The sequence below is a fragment of the Prionailurus bengalensis genome, chromosome C2 (assembly GCF_016509475.1).
Source record: "Prionailurus bengalensis isolate Pbe53 chromosome C2, Fcat_Pben_1.1_paternal_pri, whole genome shotgun sequence".
In the NCBI taxonomy this organism is placed as follows: Eukaryota; Metazoa; Chordata; class Mammalia; order Carnivora; family Felidae; genus Prionailurus; species Prionailurus bengalensis.
In genome coordinates, this window is record NC_057350.1 from 83,920,582 (window position 1) to 83,938,330 (window position 17,749).

General features: G+C 40.4%; 1 protein-coding gene across 2 annotated transcripts in view; it reads left to right on the plus strand.

Moving 5' to 3' along the window:
• Nucleotides 1–15,797, plus strand: part of PARL (presenilin associated rhomboid like) — a 51,245-nt gene extending 35,448 nt beyond the window's left edge. Inside the window, exons 8-10 of one of the 2 annotated variants that reach the window (XM_043594784.1) lie at nucleotides 11,627–11,728; nucleotides 11,868–11,965; nucleotides 15,470–15,797. In XM_043594784.1, coding sequence (XP_043450719.1) covers nucleotides 11,627–11,728; nucleotides 11,868–11,965; nucleotides 15,470–15,581 — 312 coding nt within the window. In that variant the 3' untranslated portion in view covers nucleotides 15,582–15,797. The remainder of the gene's footprint in view (nucleotides 1–11,626; nucleotides 11,729–11,867; nucleotides 11,966–15,469) is intronic. The other variant, XM_043594785.1, reaches the window with a different exon arrangement.
• The last annotated feature ends 1,952 nt before the right edge of the window (nucleotides 15,798–17,749 follow it).

Sequence of the window (17,749 nt, forward strand, 5' to 3'; positions counted from 1 at the left end):
GATTCATTTGGAATTCCTTTTTTATTTATCTATCGTGTTTGGAGTATATCTCTTGTATAACTTTCTTAGTGGCTTTTCCAATATCTGTACTTCAGTTATCACAGTCTGCTGGTGGGAGTGTCATTTTACCAGTTTGAAGTGAACCTTACCTCCCTTTTCATCCCTGTGTCCTCCCCAAATTATAATATATAATTGTCTTAAATATTTCCACTGCGTGCATTTAGAATATTGGCTACTGTTATTATCATTTGTGCTTCAACCATTAAACATCATTTAGAAAATTCCAAAGGAGGAAAAGTTTTTCTTGGAGAATGTCTTGATTTTCCCCTTCATTTCTGAAGGATATTTTCACTGGATAAAAAAGATTCCAGGCTGACTTTTCTTTTGGCACTTGAAAAATGTTGTGCCACTTCTTTTTGGCCTCCATAGTCTTTGAAGAGAAATCCTTTGTTGTTCAAATAGCTGGACTTCAGATCATGATCTCACTGCCCCCATCAGACTCTCTGCTGACAGCTTAGAGCGTGGAGCCTGCTTGGGATTCTGTCTCTCCTGCTCATTCTACCCCCCACCTCCCTTCTCTCTCTCACAAGAATAAACAAACATTAAAAAATATATATAGCTTTTCCCCTGTAGGTAAGGTGGTGTTGATCTCTCTGAAGATTTTTTGCTTTGTCTTTAGTTTTCAGAAGTTTGACCCTGTTGTCATGGATCTCTTTATGTTGATCTTGTTTGGGGTTTGCTCAGCTTCTTGAAACTAGAGGTTTATGTCTTTGGGGAAATTTTCACCTGTTATTTCTTTGAATGCTTTTTCAGCCTCATCTTTCTTTTCTTTGGAACTATGATGACATGATGTTAATATAATCTCTAGGGTCTCTGAAATTCAGTTAATTTTTTTAAGTCTGTCTTTTTGTAGTCCAGATTGGGTAATTGCTACTCTGTTTCAAGTTCACTGATTATTTTCTTTGTCCTTTCCATTCTGTTTGGGCCCTATTGTTTTTATTTAGGTTATTGTATTTTTCAGTTCTAAATTTTACATTGTTCTTGGTATCTTCTGTTTGGGCCTTTCTGTTTCTGTGCTTTTTTTTCACTCATTTCAAGCATGCTTGTAACTACTTATTAAAGCATTTTTATGATTGCTGCTTTAAAATACGTGTCAGACAGTTTTAATATTGCTGTGTCATCTTGTTTCTGTTGTCTTATTCAGGTTGAGGTTTTTCTGGTTCTTGGTATGTTGAGTGATTTTTTTTTTTTTTTTTTTTTTTTAATTTTTATTTTTGGGACAGAGAGAGAGAGAGCATGAACGGGGGAGGGGCAGAGAGAGAGGGAGACACAGAATCGGAAACAGGCTCCAGGCTCTGAGCCATCAGCCCAGAGCCTGACACGGGGCTCGAACTCACGGACCGCGAGATCGTGACCTGGCTGAAGTCGACTGCGCCACCCAGGCGCCCCTGTTGAGTGATTTTTAAATGAGACCTGGACATTTTGGATATTATGAGACTTTGAATCTTATTTAAATCTGTTCATGAGGCTGCCCCTGCCACTGCTTTGATGAGGGGAAGTTTGACCATTACTGTCTGGTGAGGTGAAAGTCCAGGTTCTTTACTCAGCCTCTTTTGATACCTAGGGTACAAGGACTCTGGTTACTAGGAGGCAGGACTTGGAGTTCTGGAAGTTCAGTCTCTTATGTAGACCTTTCCTGGCTAGGAGGAACAGGGTGCCTTGTTACTGCTGCCCACATGACCTCCACTGACACTACCCCGTCAGCGGTATCATGATGCCTCGTTGCCATCTGCAAGGGTAGAAGTCTAGGCTCTCCACTCAGCCTTTGTTGTTGGGGATTGGGCTGCAAGCTTTTCTGTTGTTTGGCTGGAGTAGAGTGGTTATTATCTAAAAGCTGACTGTCTTGTTAGGCTACCCTTTCTTGGTCCTTTGGCTAGAGAGAGCATTTTAGGGGATAGGGATAGACCTATTGTGTCTGAGTTCATTGGGATTTCCAGGTCATGAGCTTCTCCAGAGCCAAGTCTGAGCTGTATGAGGCCAAAAGAAAACCCAGGGGACTCACCACTGTGTCATTCCTTGGATCCCAGGGTTCCTTAGCCACTCTCCTTTTCTTTCTCAGCCTTTCAGAGTTGTCTTATGTTTGTTTTACATGTAGTGCCAAGGTTTTTGGCTGTACTTATGGAAGCACAAAACCCCTTAGAGTAAATTCACTTAAAATTTATGGTGCAAAAAAAAAAATCATACATGTAAACAATATGATATGAAGATTATATAGATATAGGAAATTATTTATGAAAATTATTTACTTATGAAATAAGTAAAAAAAAATTGTAGGCATATATTGATTGCAAGTACATAACCAGTGTACATAAATTGTTGGTGGAGAATAAAAGATCTTCATCTCCAACCAAGGAGGCAGGTGTCTAGAGTCTGTGTGAGTTGGGGTTAATAACTCCCTGAGATTGTACCTAAAACATATATGAATGTGAAATTTTTCTGAGGAGAAAGGGTCCCTGTTCACTGTATTTTTAAATGCCCCTGACTAGAAAAAGTTAAAAAAAAAAAAAAAAAATAGGGGCACTTGGGTAGCTCAGTTGGTTGAGCATCTGACTCTTGATTTCGGCGGGGGTTATGATCCCAGGGTCATGGGGTTGAGTCCTGTGTCAGGCTCCATGCTGAGAGTGGATATTCTCTCTCTCTCAAAATAAAAACTAGAAAGAAAGAGAGGGGCACCTGGGTGGCTTCATCAGTTAAGTGTTCACCTTTGGCTGAGGTCATGATCTTGGATTTGTGAGTTCGAGCCCTGCGTTGGGCTCTGTGCTGCCAGTGTGGAGCCTGTCGGGGATTCTCTCTCTCCCTCTTTCTGCCTCTCCCGCACTCTGTCAAAATAAATAAACTTGAAGGAAGGAAGGAAAGGAAAAGAAAGAGAATGAATGAATGAATGAATGAATGAATAAATCTGTGCATGGAGGTAGGCCCAAACATTTGTCAAAAAATGAAGTTGGGATTTATTCAGATACATAAATGTTTACATTTGTGTAGGTAAAGGTCACTTTGAGAAAATTCTAGGACAATGGAACTGCCTTCTATCTTTAAAATAATGTATAAGAACAATAAGATATAGTTAGAGAAACTGGCTTTACATAGAAATGCACAGTAATGAGAATTTTCTTTCATACTAAAATATCTGTAAGGAGCATTTTAGATGGAGAGCATAATCATCTATGGAGAAATAATGTAGAGGCACCTAACAGAATTTTAATATTCTTCTTTCACATCAAGCAGTCAAACTCTGTTGACTTCATTTGAGGGAAAGTGTAATTTTACTGGGTTTTTTCCCCTCTCAGAAAATAAGGTTTCAGCTTGATTTGTTTGGAGTTTCATTGAATTGACATTTAAAAAAAAAATTTTTTTTTTTTTAATGTTTATTTATTTTTGAGACAGAGACAGAGCATGAACGGGGGAGGGTCAGAGAGAGGGAGACACAGAATCTGAAGCAGGCTCCAGGCTCTGAGCTGTCAGCACAGAGCCCAATGCGGGCTCGAACTCACAAACCGCGAGATCATGACCTGAGCCGAAGTCGACCGCTTAACCGACTGAGCCACCCAGGCGCCCCTCATTGAATTGACATTTTTAGTTTGTTTAAAAATAAACCTAGGATACTAGAGTTGCTTGTATGCAATAAAACCTGGAAGGTGATGAGCTACTGTTCACTCCAACTTTACAATTCTTAGTGACATTGACATCTACTGTGCTTAATATTAATATAGCACGTGCTGATAGTTTTGGGGAGCGGATATTGATGTTCTAGGCAGAACAGATCTTTCAGAATAAATATAAATATGGCCAGTATAAAATGTTGTACCATGACCCAGCAAGTTTGTGAGGAAATAAACCTGCAATCTTCTGATGTGGTTCTGATATCCTGAAAATTTGCTGTGAACCCGTTTAGGACCTGGAGTAGGGAACCAGGGAAAGGTGAACAAGTTATGGAGGCTGTGTATGTGCATATGTGTGTTTCCATACAACCAGTAATCTCCCTGTTAAGGGAAGTCAGGATTTTGGAAGAACCTTGTGTGTTACAGTTAGACTTTTACAGAAGCCAATTTGGTCCAATATGCAGTAGCAGAGAGTTGATCTTAAATATAGAAAATAGAATGCTGGGAGTGTCTGGCTGGCTCAGTTGGTGAAGCATGTGACTCTTGATCTCAGGGTTGTGAGTTTGAGCCCCACATTGGGTGTAGAGATTACTTAAAAATAAAAAAAAATAAGATAGAATTCTGACTCCTAACCCCTACTGCATAATTGCAGGTACCACCACCACCTGCCTTTACTATGCAGTTGAGGTTACTGTTTCCTTGTTGGTCTTAGCACTTTTTCAGCCCAAGGACTAGGTTTTTTTTTTTTAATATTTAAATATTTTTATTTAGTTATTTAAATCCAGGTTAGTTAACATATAGAGCACTAGGGTTTTTTTTTGTTTTTTTTTTGTTTGTTTGTTTGTTTGTCTACTTACCTTCACTGAGATCTTTGGTTTTCCTTCCAAGGGATACTCATACTGTCTTTCCATCCTGCAGTTATCCCAGCCCATTCCTGGGAATACAGCCTGAGCAGGTTTCCCTGTTTGGGTCAGTTGGCAACTGTGTATTAGGGATTTGGGATATCTGGGATCCCTGGGACTCCTAACACTTTAAAATATTAGTAATTACTAAAATGTCACATAATCCTGTGTTTTGAGTCAACCCTTTGTACAAATGGTGGTTAAGAGTGGTAGATGCTAGGGGCGCCTAGCTAGGTAGATGCTAGGTGGCTCGGTCAGTTGAGATCTGACTGTTGGTTTCTGCTCAGGTCATGGTCTTGCGGTTGTAGGATCAAGCCTCTTGTCAGGCTGTGCATTGACAGTGTGGAGCCTGCTTGGGATTCTCTCTCTCCCCCACTCTGCCTTCCCCCACCAAATAAATATTAAAAAATTTAAAAAATTTTAATATTAAATTAAAAAATTTAAATTAAAAAATATTTTCAGAAATAGCATTTTTAATACAAAAATGTAGGAACCTTTCCTTTTATTTATAGGGGTAATCAGTTATAGGACACCTTTTATAAAAATCATTCTTCTCTTAGAGGTCTTTTTTAACATCCTACTTAGAAATTATTTATTTATGTATTTATTTAAAGTTTATTTATTTTGAGAGCAAACATGAGGCAGAGAGAGAGGGAGAGAGAGAGGATCCAAAGCAGGCTATGTGCTGTCAGCACAGAGCCCAATACGGGACTTGAACTCATGAACAGTGAGATCATGACTTGAGCTGAAATCAAGAGTTGGATGCCTAACCGACTGAGATACCCAGGAGCCCCAGAAATAATTCAAATCTTACAGAAAATTTTCAGTACAAAGGACTTCTAAGTCTTTTAAAAAATAAAATCACTAGGGTTTACTGAGGTATAACTGACATGGAAAAAACTGCACATATTTAAAGTTTACCATTTCAGGATGCCTGGGTGATGCAGTGGGTTGAGCGTCTGCCTTCAGGTTATGATCTTGCCGTTTGTGAGTTTGAATCCCACATTGGGCTCTCTGCTGTCAGCACAGAGCCCTCTTCAGATCCTCTGTCCTTCCCCCTCGCTGCTCGCTCGCTCGCTCGCTCTCTCTCTCTCTCTCTCTCTCTGAAAAAAATAAACATTTAAAAGATAAAGTTTATAATTTGGAAAGCTTGGACATGTGGATCAAGATAATGAATACAGTCATCATCCCTGAAAGTTTCCTGGTGCTCCTCTGTAGTCCCTTCTTCCTGCTTCTAACCCCTTCCTGGGCAACGGCTTCTCTACTTTGTTATGATAATTTCATTTGTACTTATTTTCTAGAGTTTAGTATTAATGGAATCATGCAGCATATACTCCTTTTTGTTACTGCTCTGGCTTCCATTACTCTAGTTATTTTGAAATTCATCCATGAAGTTGTGTATATCAGTCTGTTCTTTTGTATGAGCGAATAATGTTCCATTATTTGGATATGCCAGAATATGTATATCCATTCACCTGGTGGATATTTGGGTTTCTAGTTTTAACTGTTACCAAAAAAAGCTGTTGTGAACGTTTGTGTATAACTGTTTGTGTGCTTTCATATGTCTTGGAATGGCCAGATCGTAATGGTAAATAAGTATTTAACTTTTAAGGAATTTCCCAGCAATTTTCCAGAGTGATTATAGAATTTACTTTCCCATCAGCAGCATGCGAGATTTTCAGTTTCTCCACATCCTCACCAACACTTGGAATGGTCAGTCTTTTTAGTTTGTAATCAGTATGTACTGATACCTGTGTAGTTTTAATTTTTATTTCCTGACTCATCTTTTCATGTGCTTACTTGCCATTCATATATCTTCTCTGAAGTGTTCAAATATTTTGCCCAGTTAAAAAAAGATTTTAATTATTTTCCTTTACATAGTCTGGATACAAGTCCTTTATCAGATTTTTGAGATGCAAATATTTTCTTTTAGCCTGTATCTTGCCTTTTCTCAACAGTGTCATTTGAAGACTGTAAGTTTTTAATTTATATGAAGTTTGATTTATTAATTTTTTTCTCACGGATCATCCTTTTTGGTCTCATAACTGAAATCTTTGCCTAACTTAAGGTCACAAAGAGTTTCCTCCTATGGCTTCTTTAGAAGTTTTTATTGTAGCTTTCACACTAGGTCTTTGTGTCACTTTGAAAGTGCAGCAAAATGCTCTTGAACCACATTCACCAGTTTTTAACGTTTTGTCACATTTCACTTACTGTTTTCTCTATTCACGCTTTTTTTTTTTCCTGAACTGTTTGCAAGTAGGTTGCATATATGATGCCCTTTTACCCCTAAAATACTTAAGTGTATATTTCTGAGAATACAAATATTTTACTCTTTCCAGTTATCAAGTTCAAGAAATTTAATATTGATATAATACTTTATTAACATATTCCAGTTTTGTCAATTGTCCCAGTAATGTCCTTTGTAGTTATTTTTCCCCCTCTAAGATCATGTGTTACATTTAGAGGTTATGTTCCTCTGGTCTCCTAAAAGCTGGAACATTTCCTTCCTTAGCCATTTTTGTTAATTGAGGTATAATTGCCATAACATTGTATTAGTTTCAGGTGTACAACCTAATGATTCGCTATTTGTATATATTGCAAAATGGTCACCAGAGGTAATCTAGTTAACATAGTTAACAGTAAGACTGTCGCTGTGTATAGTTAATAAAATTTTTTTCCTTGTGATAAGAACTTTTAAGATTTATTCTCTTAGCTTTCACATATGCAACACAGTATGAACTGTGGTCACCATGCTGTACATTACATCTTTGGCTTATCTATTTTAAAATGGGAAGTTTGTACCTTTTGACCCTTTTAACTCATTTTGGTCTCTCCACCCCCAACTCTAGCAACCACCAGTCTGTTCTTTCCATACATGGGCTGGCTTTTTTTTTTTTTTTTTTTTTAAGATTCTGTACATAAGTGAAATCTTACAGTATTTGTCTTTCCCTGACTCATTTCAGTTAGCATAATGCCCTCAAGGTCTATCCATCTTGTCACAAATGGCAAGACTTCCTTATGTTTTTGTGGCTGAATAATATTCCTGTGTGTGTGTACATACCATATTTTCTTTATCTGCTCATCCATTGTTGGACACTTAGGTTGTTTCCATATTTTGACTATTGCAAATAACTGCAATGAACATGGGGGTTTATTTACCTTTTTCGGTTAGTGTCTTTGGAGGGATAAGTACCCAGAAGTGGAATTGATGGATCATGATAATGCTCTTTTTAATTTTTTGAGGAACCTTCATAATGTTTTCCCTAGTGACTACACCAGTTTACATTCCCATCAACAGCGCACAAGGGTTTCCTTTTCTCCACATCCCTACCAATACTTGTTATTTTCCTTTTGATAATAGTCATTCTAACAGGGGTGAGGTAATAATCTCATTGTGGTTTTGATTTTCATTTCCCTGATGATTAGTGACGTTGAGCATCTTTTCATGTGTCTGTTGGCCATCTGGATGTCTTTGGAAAAAGGTGCAGATTCTTCTGCCCATTTTAAAATGGACTGTGGTTTTTTTGTTCTTGAGTTATATGAGTTCTTTATATATATCAGAAATTAATCCCTTCTTAGATAGGATTTGCAAATATTTTCTCCCATTTGGTAAGTTGTCTTTTTATTGTGTTGGTGGTTTCCTTTGCTGTGCAGGAGCTTTAGAGTTTGATGTAGTCCTACTTGTTTTTGCTTTTGTTGCCTTTGGTCAGCCTTTCTAAAATTTTTCATGGAATTAACAATTTTGGACAGTACAGGCCAGTTATTTTATAGAATGGTCATCGGTTGGGTTTGTCTGTTTCTTCATGATGAGATTCTGAGTGTGTGTTTTTGGTTGGAATGCTACATGAGTGGTGTTATGTCCTTAGGTACTACAGTTGGAGGCAATAATGTCCATTTGTTGACTGGTTGTTATTCAGCTTCTCTACTATAAAGTTGCTGTTTTCCTTTACCTTTTAAAGTTAATGTGTAATGTGTGAGGGGATACTTTGTGATTTATGTAAGTGTTGTGATCTCTTCATCGACCCCTCTCACCCCCCTGAAATAGCATCCATTGATTATTGTAGCTTGACTCAGTTTTTGCTGTGATGGTTGTTACAATGGTGAATGATGGTTGGCGGTATAGTACATCTCATTTGTTTTCCCTGATGTTAACATCTTCTATAGCCATAACTTATCAAACCTAGGAAATTAACATTGGCATAGCCCTTTTTTAAAAATTTTTATTTTAGAGAAAGAGTGAATGAGCAGGGGAAGAATGGCAGAGGGAGAGAAAAATCTTAAGCAGGCTCCATGCCTAGTGTGGAGCCCAACATGGGGCTCTCCCACAACCCTGGGTTCTTGACCTGAGCTGAAATGAAGAGTTGGATGCTCAACCGACTGAGCCACCCAGGCGCCCCAGTATAAGACTTAAACCGCAGACTGTATTTGGATTTCCTGTTTTTCCATGATGTTCTTTGTTTTGTTCTAGGATACCGCATTGCATTTAATTATCATGTCTTTTCAGTATCCTCCAGTCTGTGGTGCTTTCTCGGTCTTTGTCTTTCATGACCTTGAAACTTTTTGAAGAATAGTGGGAAGATGTTTTGTAGAATAGCCCTCATGGAAGTGTTATATTATTACTTTTCTTTTTAAGATTTTATTTATTTATTTATTTATTTGGGGGGGGTTTACTTTTCTTTTTAAGATTTTATTTATTTATTTATTTATTTATTTATTTATTTATTTATTTATTTATTTATTTATTTGGGGGGGCAGGGGGGATAGGTGGTGAGGGGCAGAGAGAGTGAGAGACAACCCAAGCAAGCTCCCCATTGTCATTGCAGAGCCCTACATGGGGCTTGAACCCACGAACCATGAGATCATGACCTGAGCCAAAATCAGGAGTTAGACGCTGAACTGACTGAGCCACCCAAGTGCCCCTAAAAATTTTATTTTTAATCTGTACACCCAGTTTGGGGCTTGCATTTACAGCCCTGAGATCAAGAGTTACATGCCTCACCAACTGAGCCAGCCAGGTGCCCTGGAGTTTTTTGTTTGTTTGTTTTTGTTCTTAATGTTTTTATTTTATTTTTGAGAGAGAGAGAGAGAGAGTGGGGGAGGGGCAGAGAGAAAGGGAGACATAGAATTCGAAGCAGGCTCCAGGCTCTGAGCTGTCAGCATAGAGCCCGATGCTGGGCTTGAACCCATGAACCATGGTATCATGACCTGAGCCGAAGTCGGTGCTCAACTGACTGAGCTACCCAGGTGCCCCAGTTTTATTATTTTTAATAAGTGACTAAGAACCGAGAATTTTGGCTGAAGACAAATATATTTAAAGCACCAGCCTCCCTTTGCTTTCCCACTGGTCTCCAGCCACCCACAGGCTTGGTTCAACTTGGTTTTCTGCTTGGAACACTCTTCCCATCTCTTCCCCTTTTACTTCGCCAGCGCCTGGTGACCCTTCCATGCAAAACTTGATGTCATTACGAACCCTGAGCTTCTATCAGCTCTCCCTTCCATGTGTTGCCAGAGCATGCCCTGCTTCATCATCATAGCTGATCATGTTTTGTTGTTACTTCTTCTCTGTAAGCTGCATTAAGGAAGGGATGTGGGTTTTGTTCCTTTCTGTACCCCCAACATTTACATAGTGCCTGGTGCAAAGTAGGCCTCAAGTATTTGGATGAATGATTATTGTGAGACTTAATATTAACTAGGGATTATGATCTAATTTTTCAAGTATTCTACCATTTAGAGGAAGTGGGATCATGTCTAACATTGAGTTTAAATTAGCATTATTTATCAAGATATAGCCATTATACATTTAAATTATGAAGATTATGTAGCAACCTGGAAAAACACATGATTAAAATAAAAAATACAGCCAGGAGCACCTGGGTGGCTCAGTTGGTTAAGCGTCCTGCTCTTGATTTTGGCTCAGGTCATGATCTCACGGTTTGTGAGTTTGATCCCTGCGTCAAGTTCCACGCTGATAGTGTGGAGCCTGCTTGGGATTCTCATATTCATTCTCTCTCTCTCTCTCTCTCTCTCTCTCTCTCTCTCTCTGCCCTTCTCTCACTGTCCCTCTCAAAATAAATAAAACTTAAATTATCATTATAATTTCAGTTATAATAAATGGATGATTGATTGTAAGGTTGTGACAATGTAGACATGTTTGTTTATTTTGGGAGAGAAGGAGAGAATTCCAAGCAGGCTCTGCACTGCCAGCGCAGAGCCCAACATGGGGCTCGAACCCACAAACCATGAGATCATGACCTGAGCTGAAATCAAGAGTCAGACACTTAATTGACAGTCATCCAGTCACCCCTAGATTTTTTTTTTTTTTTGTAAATAAGTTCTAGGCCCCACGTGGGGCTTGAAGTCATAACCCCAAGATCAAGAGTTGCACGCTTTACCAGCTGGCCAGCCAGTCACCCTGACATTTAGATTTTTATTGCCTCATCTGAGGCTGTTGGAGGAAGCGCTTCTCAGGCAGGTGCATGTGTGTCCCTGGAAGGATGCTGTGGGGGGTGGGTCATGCAGAGCCATGGGACAAACAAGGCATGCTTTCCTGGAGCAGAACATTTGCTCAGAGGTTTTAAAGAAAGCACTTAGTTTTATTGTGAAGTAGTATGGAAATTTCATGTGAATTTATTTATTTATTTATTTATTTATTTATTTATTTATTTATAAACAGCATTCTACTTGGAAGAAATTCCACACGTCTGGGTTTCTTTGGGCAAATTCATGCACACGCTGGTTGAAATGGCTTTGCTTTGTGGGAATTTGAGAATTTCTTTTATAGTTATTAAATGATGCATAATCATGCTTAACATTGTCCCTGAAGTTCATTAAGCACTCACATGCTGTTTGCTACACACCTTGTTCTTTCCAGGTTAACTGTGTAATGGACTGGAGCCCTTTTGCCTGATACTTTGTACCTTAGTAACTAAAAAACTTTTAAGCTTTGTGCTAACCTAGAAATGTGTGGCTTATAAACTTTCTGGAAAAAGTATTGCTACTTCAGATTGTAGTCACTAAACGGTTGCACATTCAGAGTTTGACCTTTTCACGTGTGTTCATTTGCAGTCAGGCGCTATCATGACCGTCCTTGCTGCTGTGTGCACAAAGATCCCAGAAGGGAGGCTCGCCATTATCTTCCTTCCAATGTTCACATTCACAGCAGGGAATGTGAGTATTTTTATGAATTGAAGTGCTGGGGACAGTGGTGATATTTTTACATTCATTGAATTCTTGCCCTTAAATTAGAAATGTCAATGCTGGAGGAATCAAAGTTGTACCAGTTCTGTTCTCTTTTGCTGACTTTCAGGCCCTAAAAGCCATTATTGCCATGGATACAGCAGGAATGATCCTGGGATGGAAATTTTTTGATCATGCAGCACATCTTGGGGGAGCTCTCTTTGGAATGTAAGTTTGAATATAACTGATCGCTACACTGCCTTCTTAGGTGCTCTCCATCCCCCCACCTTAGGAAGGCAGAGCAAGGCAGTTAACTGTGTGAGGGAAGCAGGAGCAGGTAGGGTTAGGAGGGTGAGAAAACTTCAACGTGGTTTGCTTTGGCCTTGCCCACTTTCACCATGTGAGGTGGGAAGAGAGAGGATCGGTCCTGCCCCAGCCTTAGTTGTCGGTAGAGAGACTATGCCTTTACTCTGCCCTTAACCTCAGTTTAGGATTGAGGTGAGCGGTCAGGATTCCTTGTGAGTGGTCAGGATGCCTAGCCCTGCTTGGAGACCGTTTCCCAGCCCCTGGTGTGTGCTGTCCTCTTCTTTCCCTGCTCTCAGGCTTCCTGTCTCCTGCCACCACTCACACCTGCCTGTTGTTGGTGCTGGGCAGACAGAGAATGGACACTCTGCCTGTGGCAAGTGTGTAGGTGTGTGCTGTCTGAATTAGTAGAGGCTGGGGATCATAAGCCAGTGTTGACCACTTACTGGGCACCCTCTTCATGGCAGGCTCTGAGCTAGTGGTTTACATTCCACTGTTACTCCTTCCATTTTACTGATGGGACACAGGTCGGAAGTGATCTTCCTGTGGTCAAACAGCTGGGAGCAGAGCAAAGATTTAAACCCAGATCCAAAGCCCTTCCCGCCCCCGTCACACCAGATTGAGTACAGTAACATTGTGTTCACAAGATCTTCCATTTCTGCTTCAGACCACAGACTTTTGCCTAAAACATAGTAGTGCTAGAGTGACTGTCGCAGAAATTGCTCAGAACTCCTGGGGCCCATCTGACCATGAGAGTAATTGTCTATTCTGATACGGTGGCTCCCCTGATAGACTATCTTTTCCTGCATAAATGTTGCCTTTTGCCCTTACTTGATTTTTATTTTCTTTCATGACAATAGAAAACTGAAGTTTTTTGATTTAAAAAAAAAAAAAAAAGAAAAAGAAAAATCTATTCTAAGTGGAGCAGTTTTGCCCAGTAGGCGGTGGAACTAAATGCCATTATGCCATTTATAATTTTCAGTGATGATTAAAGAATAGCATATGTGAGTTCTAGCTTTAACAGCAGCACATTATAAATAGTAGAAACTGACCTGGTATTACAGTATGAGAAACATAAAGACTTACGAAAAAGAGTTCTGTTTTATGAACTCTAAATTTATCTCTCTGGATCCTCCCATGTATACTTAAAGGATCTTCTCCCCAGCAGGTTTTTATTCTTCTGAACTATAATTAGATGACCTTTTCCGTTCTGAAAATAATTGGATCAAATGTATTTTAAAGTCCATGATCTGAAAGGCAAAGGAATCCTTTCTCTTTGCTGTTTCTAATTTCAACTCCTTTCGTTTACTAGATCTCAGTCCTATCCAAAATTCATCTTTTCTAACATCTTTAATTACACTTACAAAGCAAAAGATTTAGAAATCCTTAATAATGGTAAAGATTCCATTAGTTTCATCCTGCATGTTTCCTTGACTCTGTGTCCCTCACCAGGTATTAAGGTCTTTACCTCGTACTTTTATAATAATAAGAGCCAACATCCATTGGCTATTTGCTGTGAGCCGAAACCTAAGGCCTGACTTAATACTCTTAAGTCCTGTGAGGTATTGCATTTTATAGAAGGGAAACTGCTTTGAAGAAAGAAACTGTTGGAGGTCACACAGCTGGTCCTTGAAGAGTGGAGTTTCAGAGTGAACACTAGGCTGTGAGGCTGCCGCAAAACGGGGAAAAAACCCAAAAACTTAGAAATTAGTCATTTTAAAGTGTTTTCCTAATTTTAATTTAGCCAAATGACCTATTTGAATTTCTAAGTATGATTGGAATAGTTTACCTGTAACATTAAAGTATTTAACTCTCTGCTTGAAATAAGTGGGTTACAGAGATTTGGGAAGACATTTTATTAATGGAGCGTTCCTGACAAATGATTCATTTCTTGCAAGAGTTTTACGATTGCATTTGAATCTTAGGTAATCCTTTTTCTGTTGTTCTAAGTTCCACACAGAATTTAACTAAGTCTGAAAGAATTTTGTAACATTCCTGATACATGTCTTTTTTTTTTGTTTTTCAAAATTTTAATGGTGACTATTTTCATGTTTGTATTTTAACTATATTTAGTGATTATTAAGATTCAAGTACTGTATGGTAAACATACTCAGAACATTAAAAAAAATCAAAACATTAAACTGCTATTCTGATACTAATCTAAGCCATTTAAATAGAGCATTTTTTTTAGTCATTTGGGGAGATGGAAAGAACAACACAGTCTGGTCTCTGCCTCAGGGAACATGAAATCTGTTTGGGCAAAATAGGGCAGAAATAAAGGCTTCAGTCATAGTAGCTTTCAGTAACAGCCATTCCACATCAACCCCACCTCCTCCAGGAGGCCCCCTCAGCCTTCCCCTAGCCCAGGAGAAGAGGAGGTAGATGCCCCTGAGTTAGGCTTGCAGCCTGTGCTTCCCTCTCAGGTAGAGCTCCTGGTCTTATAGTACCTAGGCCCATGGGTGTTTAAAGTCAGGCCCTTTTCATTGGACACTGAACTGTGTGTGCTTGAACTTACAGCAGGTGCTCCCTAGACTCCCCAGCGGTGGTCTGGGTATAGCTTTCAGAGGCAGATTTAGGTTCTCGTCTTAGTTCTGTTGATTCCTAGTTGTGTGGCCTGGGCAAGTTACATTACTAAACCTGTTGGTGCCTTAGCTTATTGCTTCTGGCTGCTGTGTAGGCAGTTTTTAACAGCAGAATGGGGATTGGAGCTATATTTTAAAAGGTGGGCAGAGGGGCGCCTGGGTGGCGCAGTCGGTTAAGCGTCCGACTTCAGCCAGGTCACGATCTCGCGGTCCGGGAGTTCGAGCCCCGCGTCAGGCTCTGGGCTGACGGCTCAGAGCCTGGAGCCTGTTTCCGATTCTGTGTCTCCCTCTCTCTCTGCCCCTCCCCCGTTCATGCTCTGTCTCTCTCTGTCCCAAAAATAAATAAACGTTGAAATAAAAGGTGGGCAGAATTTGGATTAGCAGATGACCCTTTGTGTAGGCAGATGGAAGATGATGAGAAGCATTTAAACTATTAAAGCCATCATTAGTGAACTCTAATTCTGACATTTCATACACTTCATGTAGAAAAAAGAGTCCAGGCTTAGAATCTGTGTGACCTTCAGGTGAGTCCTTGATCAACCACTTAAAAGCTGTTAGCCCCTGAACCAATTGCTTTTTCTGAAAGGAGGTGAGGCTTCATTGCAGTGGTGAATCAAAGGTAGTGTGTGTCACACACAATCCCATCCCACTTCGACCTTTTACATATTCCATATTAAAGATAAATCATTGATCTCCATCAAATAAATTCATCAGCTATTTTAATAAGCGAGATAGTAAATGATAGTGGCACTCAGTTTTATATGTCAACTTGATGTCGTCATTATACTTAACATTTGTATGTCCTACAGTTTGAATGTTGAACCTGGTTTGTTTTTCTTTTCCCCAGATGGTATATCACTTATGGTCATGAACTCATTTGGAAGAACAGAGAGCCTCTAGTGAAAATTTGGCATGAAATGAGGACTAATGGCCCCAAAAAAGGAGGTGGCTCCAAGTAAAACTGGGGTTGGATGATCCTGGTGCATGTGGCCCATGCTGCCTGGAGAGCCCCAGGAATACGTTGGCCCTGGAGTGTGACCACATCTTTGTTCCTGCCCGGAAGACACCCAGCATCTAGCTTTCCCAGTATTTTAAACTGTCCTCAGCACATGTCTTACTAGAAAGTGAATTATGACAAAGTTGTGAAATAAAGGTTTATATCTCTAGTTTGTAAACAGAGGGTGTGTGTCCCTTTAGAAGAGTACTCATGGTGCCCTGGAATCTTTGCTGTTAGTTGTTACAGTTGACATAGTTTAAGCTGTGGACTTGGCAGGAGTGCACAGGGAAAGACATGATATTCACAAATGCAGGTGTTTGTGCTTTGGCCTTCTTGCATTTCTGCTTACTCACCTACCCCTTTCTTTGGTTGGTCTACAGGTTTAAAAAAAAAAAAAAATGTTAAGAGTATCTCCTGTCTGGCTTGGTCTGAAACAACAGCTGTAGTATTTTCCACATTTTCCCAAGAAAGGTAATGTTTTCTGGCAGTGAGTGGCATATACAAAAAGCTATTTTTAGGCTTTGCTTTCTAGGTTAAAGTTGTAGCTAAATTAAGAGTTAGAAGGAACTATCACGGATAACCCAGACTTGAATCTGAGCCTGACTGCATCTTACATTTGAAAACGTACACTCTTGAACTGAAGCATCTTACTGAAATAGACAGTGGTCATTGTAACAGCTTCACTATAGCAGAACTCTTGTTGCCCTTGTGATTGAAAATTACTTCTAAGAAATGCCTTTTGAATTTAAAAGTATTTGTTGAGAAGATTTACAGGAAAGTTTTCAGTCTTTCAGTGGCCTTGAAAGGTAATGCAAGATCTTGCACCTTGCATGGGAGAGGAGCACAGCCATCTGCATTGTGTGGTGCTGGGCATGGAGCATTGGGCTGTAGGGAAAGGAGTGAGTCGTGCCACCTCACGTGGTGTTGAGAGCTGAATGGCAGTGTGTGCCTGCACATAGGAATTGTCCAGGATTGGGCGATTCTTTATATTTTTCCCCCAGATTCTTCTCTAGTATGAAGTGCCTCTTTTTACCAGGCAGAAAGGATCCTATTCTAAACTAATATCACATCCAGGAGAGAGTTGTTTTTTAACCCAACCCTCATTTTGCCAGGAAGGAACCAGGGTGGCTGCGTGTGGGAACTGCTCAGGGTCACACTGCTGTGCTTTGACATTTCTGACTACATTATGCTAACAACCCTGTGACATACAGATGAGGCAAGAAGCATTTTTCAGAGTTGGGATGGGAGGCTGAGATCACATGGACATTCCATATGGAGTCCACAGTGAAATTTATGTCTTGCTGTGGGAAGGCTAGGAGCACAGGCCATGAAAACCTGTCTCTTCCTGCTTTGTGATGGTTAGGGAAGGAACACTGAGAAGGTCAAGTCCCTTAAATCACTTTTCTGTCCATAACATACCTCAGTGCTGGAGGCTTTGAACAGCCCAAGTGCCATTTTCTCCGTGAATGGCATTGTGAAGGGTCAGAGCCCAGCTCTGGAAGCCCCAGCCTTACTGTCTACAGCTTTGGCGCTGGTCCCTGCTCTTTGCCCACCAGGGTGTTTGCTCACTGTGGCTTCTCTGCTGACATGTGAGCACCCGAAGGCCGTGCTCCACCTGGCTCCTGTGCCTCTCAGGCCGTGCCGCCTCTACTGGTCTGGTAAGTGTGGTGTCCCTAGGGATGCAGCTCTCCTCTCCCTGCACTTCCCCTGGCTTCAGTTTTCTTCATGAGCATGTCTTCTGAGCTCCAGGCCCACAGACCACCTCCGTCCTCAGTACGTGCATCTTCTGCGTGCCAGGTATGGTTTCAGGTGCTGAGACCCCACTGCACAGGCTGGCACCTCAAATATCACTCCTGGCTTTAAGGGGCAGTCTCACCAACTGGAAGCCAGAGACAGAGCCATTCTAGATTTCCTTCCCTCATCTCTTATTTCTAGAATCCAATGCCCCTTCCATTTCCAGTGCCTGTGCCTTAGTTCAGTCCCTTGTCTCTAACCTGGACTGTTGAGACTGTTCTCCAGCTGGTCTCTAAAATTTCCTTGTGTGTCTCCATCTGGCCACATAGTGCTAAAACACTTCCGTCCTTCCCTTGTGTCCCCCGTGAAAAGCTTTAAGTATGGCTCCTGAGGCTT